Source organism: Stigmatopora argus, chromosome 6, assembly GCF_051989625.1.
Source record: "Stigmatopora argus isolate UIUO_Sarg chromosome 6, RoL_Sarg_1.0, whole genome shotgun sequence".
NCBI lineage: Eukaryota > Metazoa > Chordata > Actinopteri > Syngnathiformes > Syngnathidae > Stigmatopora > Stigmatopora argus.
Genome location: NC_135392.1, coordinates 7,455,067 through 7,472,921, shown reverse-complemented (window position 1 = coordinate 7,472,921; position 17,855 = coordinate 7,455,067). Strand labels below are relative to the sequence as shown.

At 40.4% G+C, this 17,855-nt stretch overlaps 2 protein-coding genes across 3 annotated transcripts; both read right to left on the bottom strand.

Annotated features, from left to right (window-relative positions):
* Positions 1–382: 382 nt before the first annotated feature.
* On the bottom strand, positions 383–5,276 carry LOC144075788 (plasticin-like). The gene is made up of 9 exons (XM_077603166.1): positions 4,511–5,276; positions 2,862–2,922; positions 2,217–2,312; positions 1,786–1,950; positions 1,580–1,705; positions 1,266–1,486; positions 1,129–1,181; positions 984–1,057; positions 383–905 (listed from the first exon to the last, which is right to left on the bottom strand). The coding sequence occupies exons 1-9, from the start codon at positions 5,191–5,193 to the stop codon at positions 834–836; spliced, it is 1,551 nt and encodes a 516-aa protein (XP_077459292.1). The 5' UTR covers positions 5,194–5,276; the 3' UTR covers positions 383–833.
* Positions 5,277–7,885: 2,609 nt separating this feature from the next.
* pmela (premelanosome protein a) lies at positions 7,886–15,097 on the bottom strand. Of its 2 annotated transcripts, none has more exons than XM_077603941.1 (12): positions 14,919–15,097; positions 13,234–13,329; positions 13,005–13,151; positions 12,742–12,876; positions 12,120–12,281; positions 11,760–12,044; positions 10,529–11,215; positions 10,234–10,386; positions 9,621–9,723; positions 9,336–9,541; positions 9,166–9,256; positions 7,886–8,355 (listed from the first exon to the last, which is right to left on the bottom strand). In XM_077603941.1, the coding sequence occupies exons 1-12, from the start codon at positions 14,974–14,976 to the stop codon at positions 8,208–8,210; spliced, it is 2,271 nt and encodes a 756-aa protein (XP_077460067.1). In that variant the 5' UTR covers positions 14,977–15,097; the 3' UTR covers positions 7,886–8,207. The 2 variants fall into 2 exon arrangements, with proteins under 2 accessions (XP_077460067.1, XP_077460068.1); XM_077603942.1 differs by having other exon boundaries at positions 10,234–10,380.
* Positions 15,098–17,855: the final 2,758 nt, after the last annotated feature.

Sequence of the window (17,855 nt, the reverse complement as noted above, 5' to 3'; positions counted from 1 at the left end):
TATATGTGTATATATGTGTGTATATATATATACATATATATATATATATATATATATAATGACCCTCGTTTTCTAATTTACTTTCTTCAACTTGTGTGCAGTTGTTTACAAGGTGGAGCGTTGCTAAAAATTAACAAACAAAAACTGTTACCCAAAGAAATTATTATATTAACATGTTAGGGGCTAAAACATTTCAAATCTGTTTTGATGATTTTTTTTTTTAATTCAACACTGTAATAGACAAAGAAAGAACAAAACAAAGATAATTTACTGCAAGTTTAGTTTATTTGCAATTTCGTGAACATTCCTGGTCAAATCTCGGCACCTTATGCTCATTACTTTAAACAGCCTTTTTCTTTTTTTATCGTTATTTCTGTGTTACACATGTATTATTGTTTTTTTTACCTTTCCTTGTCATAGTGTGGACAGACCGACAAAAAAGCCCCTGGAATGTGGTTTTATTGTTGTTTACTGAAGACTACATATAAAGCTATATTGCATATTGAGGCTATAATTCTTCTATTTGACTGCCGTTGAACACATAGCGAGCTACAAATACGGCCATTAAAGAACCCCATGGGATTGCACTGCAAGTAAAGGCCTCTCACGGTAAATTGTTAGGGTTGCACTTCTGCTGTCACCCAGATGACACCGCTGTGTTATGGAACAGCTGGTTGGCTTCAATAGCACCAAAGTGACAGACAGTAGAAATGTATCCATTCAACTTTGCACCTGCATTTTGTTACTATTTGCTAGACGATGAAACACGAAGTAGTTTTACTCTTTTTTTCTCCATTTTTTTCACTTTTAGACATGGCACAATCTGGTTCTTTTTAGTTGTCCTTGTCGTCTTTGTCACTGTGGCCCGAATCGGTCTCCCTTTCCCTCTTGGATTCTTTCACCACCTGTTGAGAAAGTTTTGTTGACAGTGTTTAGTTTGTCAAAATTTTCAGTATTCTTTTATAATGCAATATTATCCATACCTCTCCATCTCTAGTTTCAACCGTCTTTATCACCACAGTCCTTTTGGCGGCAGGGGCTGGCATGGGTTCATAATCTGGTCATATGTAGATGTCATTTTATTATTCATCTATTCATTTTTTACAGTCGTCGGCTGAATGGACTCACCGCGTTCGTTAAGGTGGTTGCTCATGCCAATGTTGAGAATAGGCATGGTGATCCTGGTGAATGGAAATATAACAAAGGTGTCACTCATTTTTTTGTTGGATATTTTTGGAACTGAGAAAAAAAATACGCTTCCTCACCTGCTCTCCTCCCCTTCCAGCAGTTTCCGGTAAGTGGCGATTTCAATGTCGAGAGCCATCTTGACATTGAGGAGGTCCTGGTACTCACGGAGATGGCGGGCCATCTCGTCCTTCAGGTGACGAATCTCATCCTCCAGTCGGCCCACGTTGTCCTGGTAGTTGGCGATCTCGTTGCCAAACTGGTCCTCCATGTCACGCATCTGCCTCAAGAGCGCTTCATTCTGAAATGGCGCCGTGAAACAGCACCGAGGTTAAAGGTCATACGCTCAATATGAGGAGGAGAAGAAGAGAGAGAGAGTGCTTCGTGGACTCACAGTGTTTTTCAAGGCATCAATTTCACAGTTCAGGGACTGGATCTGCCTTCTGGACTCTGAGGCCTCCTGCTTGGCCTGCTTTAAAGCGTCACCGTTGCGTTTTGCCGACTCGGTCAAATCCGCAAACTGAGCACAAAAGAAATTAATATTAACATTAAAATGCATCTGCAAGTTTATGTTTTGTGTTTGAGCTTGTTGTTTCCAACCTTGGACTTGTACCAGTCCTCAGATTCTTGCATGTTCTTTGTTGCAATGGTCTCATACTGAGCCCTGATATCCCTCAGAGCTCCAGTGAGGTCTGGTCGGGTGCTATGGTCCACCTCCATTCTCAGTTGCTGGGTTTGCACACTCACTTGAACATCTTGGATCTCCTAAAATAATCAGAAACAATGTACAATTGCTACAAGTAGTTATGACTAATTGAGCAAGCATTATATATAAGAAAGTATAACAGACAAGTATTCATGTAGATTTGAATTTAGTCACGTTAGTCTTTCCATTGATTGAAAATGACTCCTAAGTTTTTATACGACTCATTTCAACTGGGAAAAAAAGATGCTTAAATGTGTCTGGGTGTCAGAATCATATACATTTAAAAAAAAAGAATGCCATGTGCACAATTATAAAGTACACTTACTTCATCGTGCATTTTTTTGAGGAATTCAATTTCATCCATCAGAGACTCGATCTTCCTCTCTAGCTCCAGACGAGATAATGTAGCGTCATCCACATCCTGGTTGTTGTGAAACAAAGAAACACTATTCATATGAGCACTATTTATATGAGCATTGTCAATGGCAGCCAATGAGTTAAATGAGTTCCCTATAAAGCAGTGGTTCCCAAACTATCTTACCTGACGCCCCCTTCTTGCTTCCAGTAGACCCGCACGCCCCCCCCCCCCCTCCCACTTCCTCTTTTGCTCATGTGAACTTATTTTATTTTATTGCATTTATTTCTTAGCATTGTTCAGGAAAACAGATCTCTGTTTGTATTACATTTTAATAATGAAAGCCACTCTTTCGCTATAATCATATTTTGCATGTATTTAATGGCAGATATTTGTTCTTTGATTTTATTATTCTTATAATCTATTTAAACATTTTTTTAGCAGATGACTTCACGCCCCCCTTGAATTCTCTTTACGCCTCCCTAGGGGGGCGCGCCCCCCAGTTTGGGAACCACTGCTATAAAGGGTCATATATCTTTTGCGACAACTGTCCTGTAATTCATCTGACACATCTGTCTTATAATATTCTAACGTAGCGGACAGTTTTTTTTTTACCTTGCGGAAGGCTGCTAGGTTATTCTCAGCATCCGCCCTCTTCTGGGCTTCTTCATCCAGCCTAGAAGGCAACACACATGAACACAGTCATTTAGACACACAACTAATCTTTTTACACAAAGGGTTTTATCTGGGGAAATGGGCACTCCGGATCAATTTGTTGATTCACTGTCCTGAAAAAGGTTTTGGGAAGTCTGTCTCATGGGAACACCAGCTGCCCCTTTCCCACTAATGCAGTTCAATAACATCACCTTGTCTCTATGTAAGGTCAACAATACTCAATATATTTAAATTTCTAAAATTCCTTGTGAAAATGTCAATTTCTGTGAAGAGTAATAAGCATAAATATTGTGATGATGTTAATTGATTCGCTTTTTTTGATGAACGCCGCTTCATCTCTTGTCTGGTCACATTTTTGAGAGGGCTGAACATTAAGTAGATTAGTGAGAAAGCATTACAAGAATGTCTCATCTTTAATTCATGTTGGGTTACAAGGGGGCTTTTCGTCTAATGGGGTCTCTGGCACCATTTAATCAGTGGAAAGGGACGGGGAAAACTTACCTAATGGAGTCACTGAGTCACATTGATTTTTTTTTCTATCTTTTCTGCATCCATTTCGTATATGCTCCTCTGCCGACCCCACCCTTTGCTTGCACACAGTAAACACAGTCAAAAGATGACTGTACATGACAGTAGTGACACCTTTGCATCCCCAATTAAGCAAAGAATTGCTGAATTTCCTCCCCATCCAAATGGATGGGATGTCTAGCACCATCAGTTTTTAAACAAATTGGACATTTATCATTGTCAATGGCTGGCAAGGATTTAAATACTTTGGATTTTTTAAAAGTGTTTTGGAGTTTTATTAGGGGCCTTAACCAGTGTATTGCAGTTTTTTTAATTGCATTTTATTGATTTATAATTATTAAATTGCAATCATTGGTCATTTAAAAAAATCTATAAAAAAATGTTTTTTTCAAATTCAGATCTGGCCTCCATTTAATGTGTGTTGACATCCCATTTTGGATCTTGTAGTCCACACTTGTATTTTCAATGTTACTTACATGACCCAAACATGTCCATCTTCTGTATATGGATGGCTTGTCTCCATGAGGTGATTTTTTTTCTTTTAAATGACCAAAAATAATCACCACAGAGTTGAACTTGTGAATGAAGGGGGCAGGTGTTGATGTTGGTAGAAGATAAATAAATAAATAATGAATGCATTTTAAAAGAGGAAAAACTTTATCACCAAACAGACCTTGTGACTTTGCAAGGCAATCAACTGATGCGCAGTCATGATCTAGTTTGTTGATGGACCACGCCCTACAGCAGGGCTGTTGAAACTATTCCACAAAGGGCCGCAGTGGGTGCAAATTTTCATTCCAACTGATTAAGAGGACACTTTTTCACCAATTTGAGTGGAATCAGTTGATTATTGTCAAGTGCTACTTCTTTGTTTGTTTCAGCAGAGCCCTCCCAGTGACCCCTGAGGTCCGGTTTGGCGAACCAATAGCAATGCCTCTCTATCTAACTCTGCATTATGTCCATATAAAATAACCCATATATCAATCAATTGATCTGCAAGTAAACATATTGCTCTATGTGTTTGTATATCAGTGGGGATACACGTCTGGAATGGTACCAACCTCTGCTTTAGCAGGCCCATGTCCTCAGCCAGGTTGTCCCTCTCCAGTTGGTAATGATCCCTCTCCTTGCCGATGGCGTCCATCTGGCGTCGCAGCTCCCTCAGCTCATCCTGAAAGATCTCGGTGGCACGGTTGGCCTGTCCTTGCTGGTGCTGGCCTTTGTACTGGGTCAGCTCTTGCTGCAGTGCACCATTTTGCTGCTCCAGGTAGCGCACCTTCTCGATGAAACTAGCGAAACGGTCGTTGAGCTCCTGTAGCTCGGCCTTTTCGTTGCTGCGGGTGGTCAGGAACTCCTGGTTGATGGCCTCGGCCATGGTAAAATCCACCTTTTCAAAGGTGAGTCGTTGGGGTTGGACGCTGGGTCGGGAACGCTGTTGGTGGTAGTTGCTGGAGCGGGAGGACACCATGGGTGACACGGAGCGCGTGTAGCGACCCCCGGAGACAGGTGGACGAGAAGCCACGTTGGAATATGAGGACATAGAGATATTGTGGGGGCTCCCGAAGGTGCGCCTGTAGGAAGTGGAGGAGTGCATGGAAGAATGGCTCATGGTGGGAGTCTTGCTTTGATTTCTTAAGAGAGAAAAGAGTGCTGAGGCTTGGAGACTGTCCTTAAGCTCCCGCTGGAGGTTTATATACCAACGCACTGGCTCGCAATTCCTCTCCCCCGCCCTTCCCGTCTCCATCACTCGTCGGCATGTCGACTCTGACCACTCCCTTCCGCATGGAAAGGGAGCCCGTCTCTCCGTCTGGTCAGCTCCACCCTATTAACAAGGACATCACATTACTGCTTCAATAACGAAAGATGCATCCTCACGACCAACGTTTCCTCCTCATAAGTTATGCCCACTTTGCAGGGCTGTGATTTTCAGTTTAATTCTTTCATCCTTACTCTGCGCATGATTTCAGCTGTTCTCCCACTTCCTTTGCATTTTTATCAGTGCTGTCTCATGCTGATGCCTTAATGGGATAGTTTAAATTCCATCCATTTTCTTGCTTTTTTTCCTTTTTTTAACATCCACTTAGCTCTCTTCCCCTCATTCTCTTTCTACCGCCACTCCTTTTACAGTAACTCAATTTTTAATTGACATCCTGGGCATCTGTGGCACCACCATGACTCTGCAGTTATTCAATAGTCTTCTTGCTTTACATCCCGTAATCCATGTTGCTCAGATACTTCAAACATGATATGACTGTTTGGAATTTAATGAATTTTGATTTGAATGAATACAATTAAATCCCCACTATATTCGGTATATCTAATCACAAATTACGTTAAGCCGCTTTTCAACTCTGAACTCAATGCTTAAAAGAAAAGTTCAAAGTATTGTAATATTTTAATGGTAATAAAGGATGCTCAAATCCTTGGAAAAAAATGCATACGTATATGTAATCCAGATATTGATCATGTGACATTTGAGCTAGGTTAATGGGTTTGTGTGGGTGTGTGGGTGGGGGCATGTGGGTGTGTTAGCGTGTGTGTGTGTTGTGTGTGTGTGTGTGTGTGTGTGTGTGTGTGTGTGTGTGTGTGTGTGTGTGTGTGTTTAATTGGGCTCTGCAGAAGGGGTGATCAGGAGAAATAAAGTAATACGTCATTCTGAGCATGCTCAGTGTTGAATTGTTGTGTCATGGCACAACCAGCTCTGCTTTACTCCCAGGTAAAATATCTATAAAATGTTCTTTAAAAGAAACTTGACAGAATGCATTCATTACTGTTTCTGGTCAAATATTAGTCATGGATTTCCAATGGAAAAACTACACAAAATTAATGAATTTGCCCATTTTATACAAATGACACTGACCTTTTACTTCACAAAACATTTTATTCTCCTTCTTCCTCCCATGCAGGATCGTTACAACTAACGTCTGGCTTTTTGCTTCATAAATGGCCCGTGTCCGTCTTTGTCTTCTGTAATGTAATCAACTTACATTGCATGCAGTCTATAGCCTTCCCCTCCCCCTGTGTTCCTCCTCTCTTTACTCGCAGCAATTTTTTTGCATTAATTCTTTTCACTTCTCTTTTTGTTGAAATATCCAGGTGCAATATAACAATCTCCTTTGTATACCACTTTGGCGTGCTAAGACACAAATATTTAACTTTTTGTCCGTATTAGTAACACAACCCCTAGCCAGATGTTACCATTAGAGATTGATCTTTCTGCTTCTCACAGAAACCCCAACGGAATCCAATCATAGACAGGATCGGGCTACAAGCTCTGTTTCCATTTCCAGTCACGGTCTGTGCGTCAAGTTTCATATCTTAATGGGTATCTTGATATCAGGGATTTGGGTTCATAAAGCGAGTCCTGGCTCTGAGGGGTAAAAATCATATTAAGTAACATGTATGGATGTCATGGTAAACGCATAGTGCTTTGAATTAGATATTTATTTTGAAATAAGACATCGTCTGTCACTGTGTTCTTGGAAGACACGAGAAACAAATGATGGTAGTGCATGTTTCTGACATTGATTCAATCTTTGCGGCATGAATCCGGATGTCTTTGACTAATATGCATGTTCAACATTGTAGCTTGGACGCTGAATATGTCTAAAGCCGAGTGGTCACATGACCACGTGCATTAGATGATGAACATGGAAACAAGTGGCCCAGAGGCCAAACCCCAAGCAAGGATGATCAATTACTGCAGTATTTAGCAGTCAGAGTAATGCAATACAGCAGTGCTGTAAGATGTGGAGCACACTTTTTAAAAAAAAGGGCAACACGACTCTGAGCTTCTACGTAAAGCCTCATTATTTATTATCAGTATTTGTTTCAATCTGGGCTCGCCGGCTGAGTGGTTAGCACGGTGGCCTCACAGCTCTGGGGTCCTGGGTTCAAATCCGGGGTCGGTCCACCTGTGTGGAGTTTGCATGTTCTCTGCGTGGGTTTTCTCCGGGTACTCCGGTATCCTCCTACATTCCAAACACTTACATGGTAGGCTGATTGGACACTCCAGTTGCGCCTAGTTTGAGTGTTAATGGTTGTTCGTCTCCTTGTGCCCTGCGATCGGCTGGCCACCGATTTAGGGTGTCCCCCGTTTCTGGCCCAGAGTCAGCTGGGATAGGCTCCAGCACCCCCCACAATCCTAATGAGGATAAAGTGTTTCAGAAAATGAATGAATAAAAAATAACCATACAAATAATAAAGACTGGGACAAAAATACAACCTTAACAGGAGAGACGCAGACCGACGAATAGCAAATATTACTCACAGGAAATAATACTCATGACTTGACACTTTCATACTGCGCATCCTCGAAAGGGTTGCGGGGGTTGCTGGAGCCTAACCCAGCCTGTTCATCATTTATGCATTCATTCATTTTCCGGACTGCTTATCCTCACAAAGCATGAAAGTATTACGAGACGGAAATAAACACATTAAAGTGATAAAGTTTCATTTTATTCACGTTACAACACCAGTGCTCTGTGACATGGGAGAATTAATTACGTACATTTGGATCCAAATGAGCACATTTTGTTTACCCAATTTTGGATCTATAGACCATAAGTTCTCAGATTCCATCGAATTTACAGAGATATTATAAGTCAAAATAAAGACCTCAGACATCAAAACAGTTTACCCTTTGTCATCTTCATGAAGGGGTTGGCTCTCATGTTTATTTGGAGATTAGCAGGGGGTATCTATGTGCCTAATAGTTACATGTGAATAAGATATTTTTGTGCATTGTGGTGTTTATATTCACACAATCCTGCCCTGAAGCAGCGGGCGGCTCTCTCCAGGCGACTGTCGCATCAGCAAGTTCCACAGCAGCAAAGGTACTGACGTCACTGCTGAGTTACTGCTGCTATCGCTGTCTTCTCTCAGGGGCTGATACTGCTTGAAACGTCTATTTGAAATCATAGGAAGACGGGAAATAATGGAATTTCACCATAGAGCCCAATGATCATTTCCATATATGTAGCTTGTTTGTGCCCTACTGTGTTTTTGCCTGATTGCTTTATTGTCATTGTTGTTGTTGTTGTTGTTGTCACTCCACCATATTGCTCCAATAATATTGAGGCACCATTTAGAATTTTACGACTGCAATTGATCCATTTTGTATTCTGTTGCTTTTGTTTAAGACATGGCACCCGTAGACTTGTTCTCCTTTAATTTATAGGGGAATCAAGTCAGTCATCTAGTGGTCTTGTTTATGACCCAATGAAAGACAAATGACCACTAATGGTGTTTAAGGTTGGCAGAAAGCCCACAGTCGATGCACAAACATGTGAGATGTAGGGTTAGGCAGTGTGAATATTTAAAAAAAAAAGCATTTGATTTATAAATGAACTTCAGAAATTTTTACTTCAAGGTCTGAAACCTAAAGGATTCCTGAGTGTGCTTTTGCAAGCAGAGCCATCATAAGCATTGCAATTGCTTGACATTAAGAGGTTTCACCATATGAGCTGATACTAAATGCAATACTCTGGGTGGTATGGTGGTAGCGCCGATTTTTCCATAGATGGTCAAAATGACTGTTCTCAAACTTGAAGAAGAAAGTGGTGAACATGGGTTTCTGTTTGTGTAAATTTTATTTTGCTTGTGTATGTATCATTGGCTCAGGTGTAAATTGTAGATATTTTCTTAATTTCTAGTGATGAGCTTTAATCTTGGTTTAAGTTTATATTATATAAAGTATGTAAATTTAGTGTCCTACCTGTACATCAAACTGACACAGCACACCACGCAGGCAAGCACCATCACACCCAGGATGATGCCGACAGTTCCAGTTGGAGAACCGCTGGAGGCTGCATTGGGAGGTAAATGACTCAAAATTAGTGACAATCAACTCGCTGAGGGACTTTATTAAACATTTCCTGCACCCACCTACTGCCACGCTGACACGAGCACTTGCCATGGCAAGACTGACATCATTGGTCAAGGAGACATTGAGGCAAAAAATGCCAGACTCATTGAAGAACTGGCGAAGGACCATTTGGCAGTCGGGAGAGGGAAGAGCCGCGGAGCAGACGGTTTCTACTGGTGTGATGCAGTCAGCATCCGAAACAACTGTGCAGACCTCACTTGGTAAACTTGAGGAAAGATCATTCAGAAAGCGTTAACAATATGAAGTGCTAGAGAAATGTCTGTCATTTCAATGGTATCGCTCACCTCCCTTGACAGCTAACGGTGATATCAACTGCATTTTGATCCAGCTCGGTTGCCAGTGACACAACATTGGACATCTGTACAATCTCAACACTTTCTATGCCCTCTGTGTTGTTCAAAAAGAAGGCATTATTAGTAGAGTTGGCATCGTTTGGGTTTTATCTGTTACACTGAACATGGCATGGTAAATTGGCATGATGCAAACAAAGCAGAGGATCCGACAAAGACTAACAAACACACAGGGTTTAAATAGACATACAAGGGTTGATTAAAAAGTACACACACCTGATCACACGAGGGAAGGGAAACCATGAGGGACACAATAGGCAAAAAGCATACAAACCATCCCAATACTCCAACTACACATACCATTATCAGATACTGGTAATACGCAGCACTTTTTAAGACGGTTCTGGTGCTTTAACATAAAAATGTATGCACACAAATAAAGAACAAATGCCCTTTAGTCTACAATGCCAAACTGAATATCACAAATATAAGTATTAACAATTCATTTTAAATAATAGATGTATAATTTTTTTGTGCTGCTTGCCTCTGTAGCGCGTGAATAGAATTGCTTATGAAACAAACAGAAATGTCCAGATTGGGAACTTACGGACGACGTCGACCGAAGTTGCAAGGGAGCCGTAACGGAAGATCGTGCAATCGGCTGAAACTTCTGGTGCTTGTCTTTTCACCACAACAAGGGCAACTTGTGCTGGATCTGCTTCCACCTCAACTTGGACCACCGTTACAACCTCTTCTGCGGCTTAAATCAAAGTCACACAGTAGATATTTTGCATTGAAAGCATGTGTGACTTCTGCTATCTCCATTTATGACAGTATACATAAAAAGACAACACACATCAAGCCAAGTTAACTCGTTACTAACTGTAATGGACATTTCTAACCTGCTGGAGCCGCAGTAGCAACTGCAACTTGGTTGTCTGTCTCAGTTACTTCTGCCTCAGCAACAATTGCCTCTGCCTCTTCCACAGGGATGTCTTCAGTGGGGACTACAACATTGTCAGCGGGGGCTTGTGTTTCAGTCTGGACCACCTCTACGACATCTTCAGCGGCCTCAGCCACCACGACTTCTTCTGCGGTGACTTCGGTGACAACCGCCTCTGGGAGGACTGTAGCGGCCACAACTACACCCGTTTCTTCTCCCTCTGCCACTGGGGCTACGGAAGCAGCTGTATCAACCGCGGGCAGATTCTCTGCAGCTTCCTCCGTCACTTGACCGGCATCAGCGGTTTCTACATCAGCGGCGTCTTCGGCCACAGGTTCAAGAGGCGCAACAGTGGCCACCACGTCGGCAGTATCGGCAGCTGGGTCTTGTTCTGCTGGAGCCACGGCTGCGTCAATGGCCGCGGGGGCGACCGAGACAGCTTCTACTTCTTCCGTTCCCGCCTCAACTGCGTCCTCTGAATCAACTGCGTCGGCGCCCGCTTCGGCCGGCTGCTCGGAGGCCTCGACTGGAACGGCGTCCGGGATAGGTTGATCAGCTGCGGCTAGGTCCGTGTCAGGAACAGCGACTTCACCCGCTGCTGGTTCTGCTGCCGGGGTCACAACTACAACGGGTACAGCTGGAGCCCCTGACAGACAAGTGCGGAGAATGTGTCATTTTCGAATGTGAATTTTAAAAAAGTACATTTTGATTTGAAAATTTGGAGTGAAATTCTAAATATTTGTAACAGTACAGTACTGACACAGCTGTAAGGTTTGAAATTGCCATTGATTTTCTCTAAACTAATAGTTTTTAGTTTGCCCACCTGCAACACAATGACCTTTCGCTATAAGATATTACAAACTGAAATCACATCCGTTAATATAATATTAAATGTTGGTTTTCTGTTTTCTGAAAGGATCAATCAAAATGAACAACCTTTTGTGTCCCACATTTCCAATGTAGCCAGCATTTTTGGGGTTTTCTCAAAAAAGCTATTTCATACTTGCAAACAGGCAAACTTGGAATATTAGAGTTTCTATTGCAATTGGGACATTATTTTTTATGGGCCTTGAATAATTTAACTGCACCTACAGTGTCACTGTGAAGAATAACAAGTCATCTGTCATTCTTCATTTTGTGGCCCAAAAATGTATGTTTAATGTTAACTTGTCCCACATTTCATATCTTACCAGCAGAGGGGTTAACACAACCATTGGGGATGCTGGCCATCAGGACAACTTGAGGTTTGAATGTGCCCACGGCGAGGTAGGTATGCGTGACGGTGCGCTCCCTGGAAATCAGTGTTCCGGTGCTATCTCCAAAGTCCCAGCTAAAGCTTATGTCAGCACTGCTCAAGTACTGACTGGGATCATGCAGGTTGATGCTGAAAGCAATGGCTCGGTTCTGGATGAAGTTAGAATCGTCTTGGTTTATGTCATTGACTTGAGCCAGGGATACAGTGAAAGGAACTTGGTCTGGCCATGGGGAAACATTGTTGACATGTGTTAACACGTACTATAAGAAAGGTCCAAAATTGTTTATTGGCTCACCTGTGACGGTGAAGACTGTGGAGGCGTAGCCGAGGGGGATGAATTTGTTTTTTCCACGGCAGTGGTAGATGACAAGCTCCATGCTGTAGGAGCCCAAGGAGACCCCATCTGTGAGGATGGTGAGCGAGGAGGAAGGTCCATCTGCCACCTGCCAGAATTTACCTGAAACATGGATTCATGAATATTGTTCATTTTGCCCAAACTATTCCAAATGTCTCAATGTCACGCAACTCGGATTGTCATTTTCAACCATTTTCGATACAGCTTAACAAATGCATTATGCTCACATATCTAATTATTCACAATTTTATTATAAATGCATTATTGTTAAGGATTGTGCTTTCATTATTTTCAAACTCAATGACTCAGTGATTTATTTTTTGTACTTTTACTTGGGTAGATAATATCTACCCATCCTAAAGAACCCACGTCTCCAAACAAAAATATTCATTTAGAATTACTATTTTTAGATAATATAACAACAAAAGCCCGACAACTATTTTACCACAGGTAAATTAACTGCATGTAAACCTGTCAAAGTCAAGCCAATTTATTAAAATCTTTGTCGTTTTTCTAAAATATCACGGCTTTAATTTTGGGTACCTTATCGAAATAATCTTACCCAATGCCTTCCACACGTAAACATAACGCGGCGTCCTTTGCCGGGTTGTTGTGAGAGGCGTGCCATCAGGGAAAACTCCAGACATGTCATTGTTTTGGTCTGGATATACTGCCTGGCCCGCCTGATACTCCCGGCCTGTGAGTATAGGACAATATTATAAACACATCTATAGTATGATGAGGTGTGGTTGTAACCCAAACTATGATAATAATAATATATGTTAACTTTTATGCTTAATGAAACAACTCTGCTTCAGAACTTACCATCAATAGTGCAATTACGTGCCCAGACTACCTGGCCATCGGCTAGAACAGTTTGGTTTGGAGGGAAATTAAGATTAATACTGAAGGTGGATTTTGCTCCTTGCAGCGTGGGGGCATCGTTCTTCAGATCAAATGTGACTTCACCCCCTTAAGAAGAAGAAAAAGGTAACTTTACATGGCTTATGTTATGAGGTATTAGATTGTAAAAGCCCTTTATGATCATCCTCACCGGACCAGCAATTCCGAAATCTTGGGTCTCCATCCTTCCACACAGGATACATGCGGGAATTCCATGAGCGGTAACGTGTGAAGTGACTTTGAGGCCCTGGGGAAAAGATCACTGAATTGTGAAAAAGCAAATCATTCAAAATATTCAAATATACTGTAATATGGTACTTTTGTTCTAAGCCAGGGTTGGGCAAACTTTTCGGCCCGAGGGCCACATTGACTTTAAAAATTTGACAGGCGGGCCGGGTCCGCACAAGATACGATACACATAAAAACTGCATCTGTTAACAGTACATATGAAACATAAAGAGAAAAAAAGGACTAAAGTATGAACATACTCATCACTCATATGGGATTTATGGGGTGCTTTCTTGGTTTTCATCAGACTAAAGGTCTGTTCACACATATGTAGAGCCAAATAACACCAGAATCCTCAGTGCCATCTTATGGATGTTTGGAAATTTGGCTGCACTTAATGAAGCCTAAAACTCAGAGACTTTCAGGGAGTTGAACTTGTCACATTGGAGATAAATCAGTTCCAACTGCAACTCCTGTGGAACCGTTTCCGGGTCTTGTGAGAAAGGAAATGACACCAGCTGTCAATTTTTCCAAAATCACAAAACCGACGGCAGAATTGCTTATGCAGGTCATCCAATGATTTCCTGTATTTTGACCACATAATTAAAAAAATAATAATAATAATAAAAAATAATTATAATAATTTGGACAACGTCGGCGGGCCGGATTAAAAGGCCTAACGGGCCGTATATGGCCCGCGGGCCGTAGTTTGCCCATGTCTGTTCTAAACGCAGTCATGGTTTAGATTAGTCACTTAAACAAGTTAAGATCACAACAAGATATTTGGATAATGCATTAAACCGAATTAATTTTTGAACCCAGGCACATGAACAAGAAGTGGTCAATGACTTTGGCGAGTGAAAGAGAGAGGGTTGGAGGTGAAGGCGGTGCAAGTCACACGACCTGCAATCCCCCTCAAGCCTTTTCATGTGACCATCAGCTGAGCAGGAACATCGGTAATCTTCACTTCAGGAATGAGGGATCCTACACCCTTCTCTCTGTTCGTGCATGTGCGTTTGTATTTGGTTTACACCAACAAAAATTGTGGTCAATGGGCCTTCAGATAATCACTGTAAAGTTTATTTAGACGGTAATCTGAGCATGACCATAAATATATTTGATTAAGAAAATTGCATTGGCAAATTAATTGATATGAAAGTTGAAAACCCAATATATAGTATTATTATCTCTGACGGAAACCGGTAATTGTTCTATTAAAAATATGTTTAAAATGTATGAACACATGGATTTAATAATTTAGTTGGAGTTTGTGTTGTGTTTTTTAAATTCTTGCTGGTCAGTGAGTTATAAATACTGCACAGATTTGTCAACAATATATGTATGGGTTCATGAGCGTGACAAAAAGTTGTGAAATATTACATTTGGGCCTTCACTTTGTTCTCCAAACATGCATAATTTAGTGTAACAGAGTGATGTGGTTAAATGAGTGAGAAGTGTGAGGAATCATGTTAGTCATGGCAATTTGTAACGCCTCTTTAATATTATTTCAGAAGTATATACCACATTCCACATCAGGTTAAACGGAGAAGTGATGGATTTACAAACGTACAATAGCATTTCACAAAAATTATGAATGATTTCACTTACTTTGCGCCGTGGTAGTTACAAATGCCAGAGGCATCAACAGCAGCACCAGAGTCTTCATCTTATCTTGGGTTGTGATTCTTGTCCCTGAACCTCACCAACTGCTCCTGAACCCCAACACAACACCTCCAGAGACTTTGGAAAAGTTCTCTCACCCTCTTTAAGAGGCTCCTGAACCAGAATTAACATAAACATTCGTCCAGTCTCTGACATCATCACTGGCGTTTTAACGGGCACCGCCCACCTTTTGTGTAACATTTCTTCTGCAAGCATATTAATCCGATTTTTTGGTGCTTAAATGAACTGTGTCCAATATATTAAATTCAAATTAAGTTTTTTGACATTGATTCATACAGTTTATTTCAGTCATTTCAGTGTTTTCCTCACATTAGAACAAAAATTATTGTAACTATTAGTTCAAACTCTGCAAAAAAATCTCAAAATTTCCTCAATCTTTTCTCTGTTATTCACAAGTGTCATGAAGTCATAGATGAATCATGATACGGCATCACGGTAGTCATGCAGAAGGTAACTTCACCACTTCTGGAGACACTTTTAACTTTAAATGATAACGCCTATTGTGAGGTAGATGTACAATATAGAAATATATGCAGCCATAGAAAGGGAAATCATTTTCTGGTTTCATTATAAGCCATCATTTTGTTCACATTTCTGCACAGCTCCAGCAAAAGTATATTTCTTAGTACCACGGCAAAATCTACTTGAAAATTTGTGACTGTAGCATATTTTTCTTTTGTCCAATGCTGTAACATTGCAAGGAGCATAGATTGTAAAAATGTGAAACATTGGATAACTTTTTTTTTTAATTTATTTATTTATTTGTTTATTTTTTTCACTTACTCCCCTAACTATACCAATGTGTCATTTCCCAACAATTTTCAAATGTTAAGCAGTTTCAGGTGGTGTCACTAGATTTTTATTTTTATATTTTTATTTTTTGCATTGGAATACACAGAATAACACACCATCATGAAATCATGGCAAAAACTCATTTGACAACCTCATTTTGATGGCAATGATAGTTTCATTGACTGAGTAGCTGTTTTAGAAGAATAGAATTTGATTTTTTCTTGAGCAGGTGACGTGGATTTGCACTATGTTTTGTAGTGTAGTATGGATGAAATCGAAAGGTGATCCAATGACAAAAATGAGGTTGTTTGAGAAAAATTAGTAACAAATAATTCTGCACACATTAACAACTCATGCCTGTCTATGACGTTTGACTTTTCAGCTATGCGAGCATGGGTGTCACAAGATGAGCGGGAGAATGGCAAATCAATGGCATCCTTTTATTTCCACTGCCATTCTTCCAAGACCTGATTGTCCACCTCAGGCTACTTTTACCAGCCGTCATCCGAAGTACAGGCGCACTCGTGCTCTATTTATTCTCCTTCCTGATGTAGTTCAATTCATAAGAAAACAAGCATTCATTGATGGTAGCGATATGCAAAAATCTGCTCCAAAATGATTCACACAGCGCATGTTGATGAATTTCTTTCCTTGTGAGCCATCATAGTGGTTTTGCAATGAAACAACCTCATCACTTTGAAGTAAAATGGCTGGGAATTCTAATTTTATCAAGTCAAAGGGTCAAGGTAGGGCCAAAATAGGTCTTATTATTTTGGGAGGTATCCCTTAACATTTCGAAACCAGAATTTTAACATTTTGGGGCTAATTTGGGGAAGATTGATTATAAACAACGTATAAATTGCAACATAAACTAAGGCTAACAGAAAGTATAGATGATTTAAATCATATTTTGAATCCAAACTGATACAAATATTGTTTGATTTAAAATCAGTTGGGTTAGCAAAACGAATATTAAAAACAATAAATATAAAACCCTCACAATAGTTTTGGCTTCAACTTTGGTTGAAGGCGTTCCACCTCTAACAGATAAAGTTATTATACTACATTTACAATGAAAATAAATCTATCAAATCAATGACTCTTTGAAATAGAAGAACGGAGGTAACCTACAAATATACATTCCTCTAGATAGGAAAAAGTTTAAATGACAAATGACACTGATGACTTTCATTAATGAAGATAGAACCTTTCTATGTTCCATTAGTGAATGATGGTGATTGGTGGTTCCTCGCAGGTATTGACTCCCAAGAGTCTCATGCCAGCCAGACTGTGAGGCTGCACTGCATGTGACCTCTCATGTGCTAACCAAGTAGTCCAGGACAAATCCTTCCCATTGAGCACCTGACTGCTCACACCATAAACAGTCTGACATTGGAGCCTCTGGACCTTCCCACAAAATAGCTGCTATTGTGTGTATTGCGATGCAGTCCAATGCATTATTTATCGGTAAAGCGCACATATTCCTTCATCATACTGCACCTATATTACATCCCAATTCATTTTAAATGACGTTAACTCGTCTTATAAGTGATTCATATGCGTAAAATTTCTGCACTGATATAAACGCTTATCTTCCTTAGGGTCACAGATGAACTGGGCAAGGAAGTGGCAAAGGGCAAATGTATAGACAGATAACTTGCCATATTTACCTACGGTTTTTGGTCATGTGACAGGAAGCCATAGTGACAGGTTATATAATTAGTAAGAAAGTACTATGTATTATCATATATTGAGTAAATAATGAGTCCTTTTTTCGTTCCTCGAATATAACACATTTCACTATAATGTTCCACCGCAGTTCTCAAAATTTGAACACCAAGTTTAAACATAAAGGTTGTTTGCTTGGCTATCAAAGTTATTCAATAAACATAATCAAAGCATTAAAGAACATCAAAATTCACCTAACTTACAAAAATAGGGGTAACTGGTTTAACATTTAAAAGTACATGTATTATTCAAATCCTGTGCAACCTTCTTTGGGGTACCAACAATAAAAAAAATGGTTGCTACAATAATATAATAATAAATGGCAACAAAGTTCAATTTGGG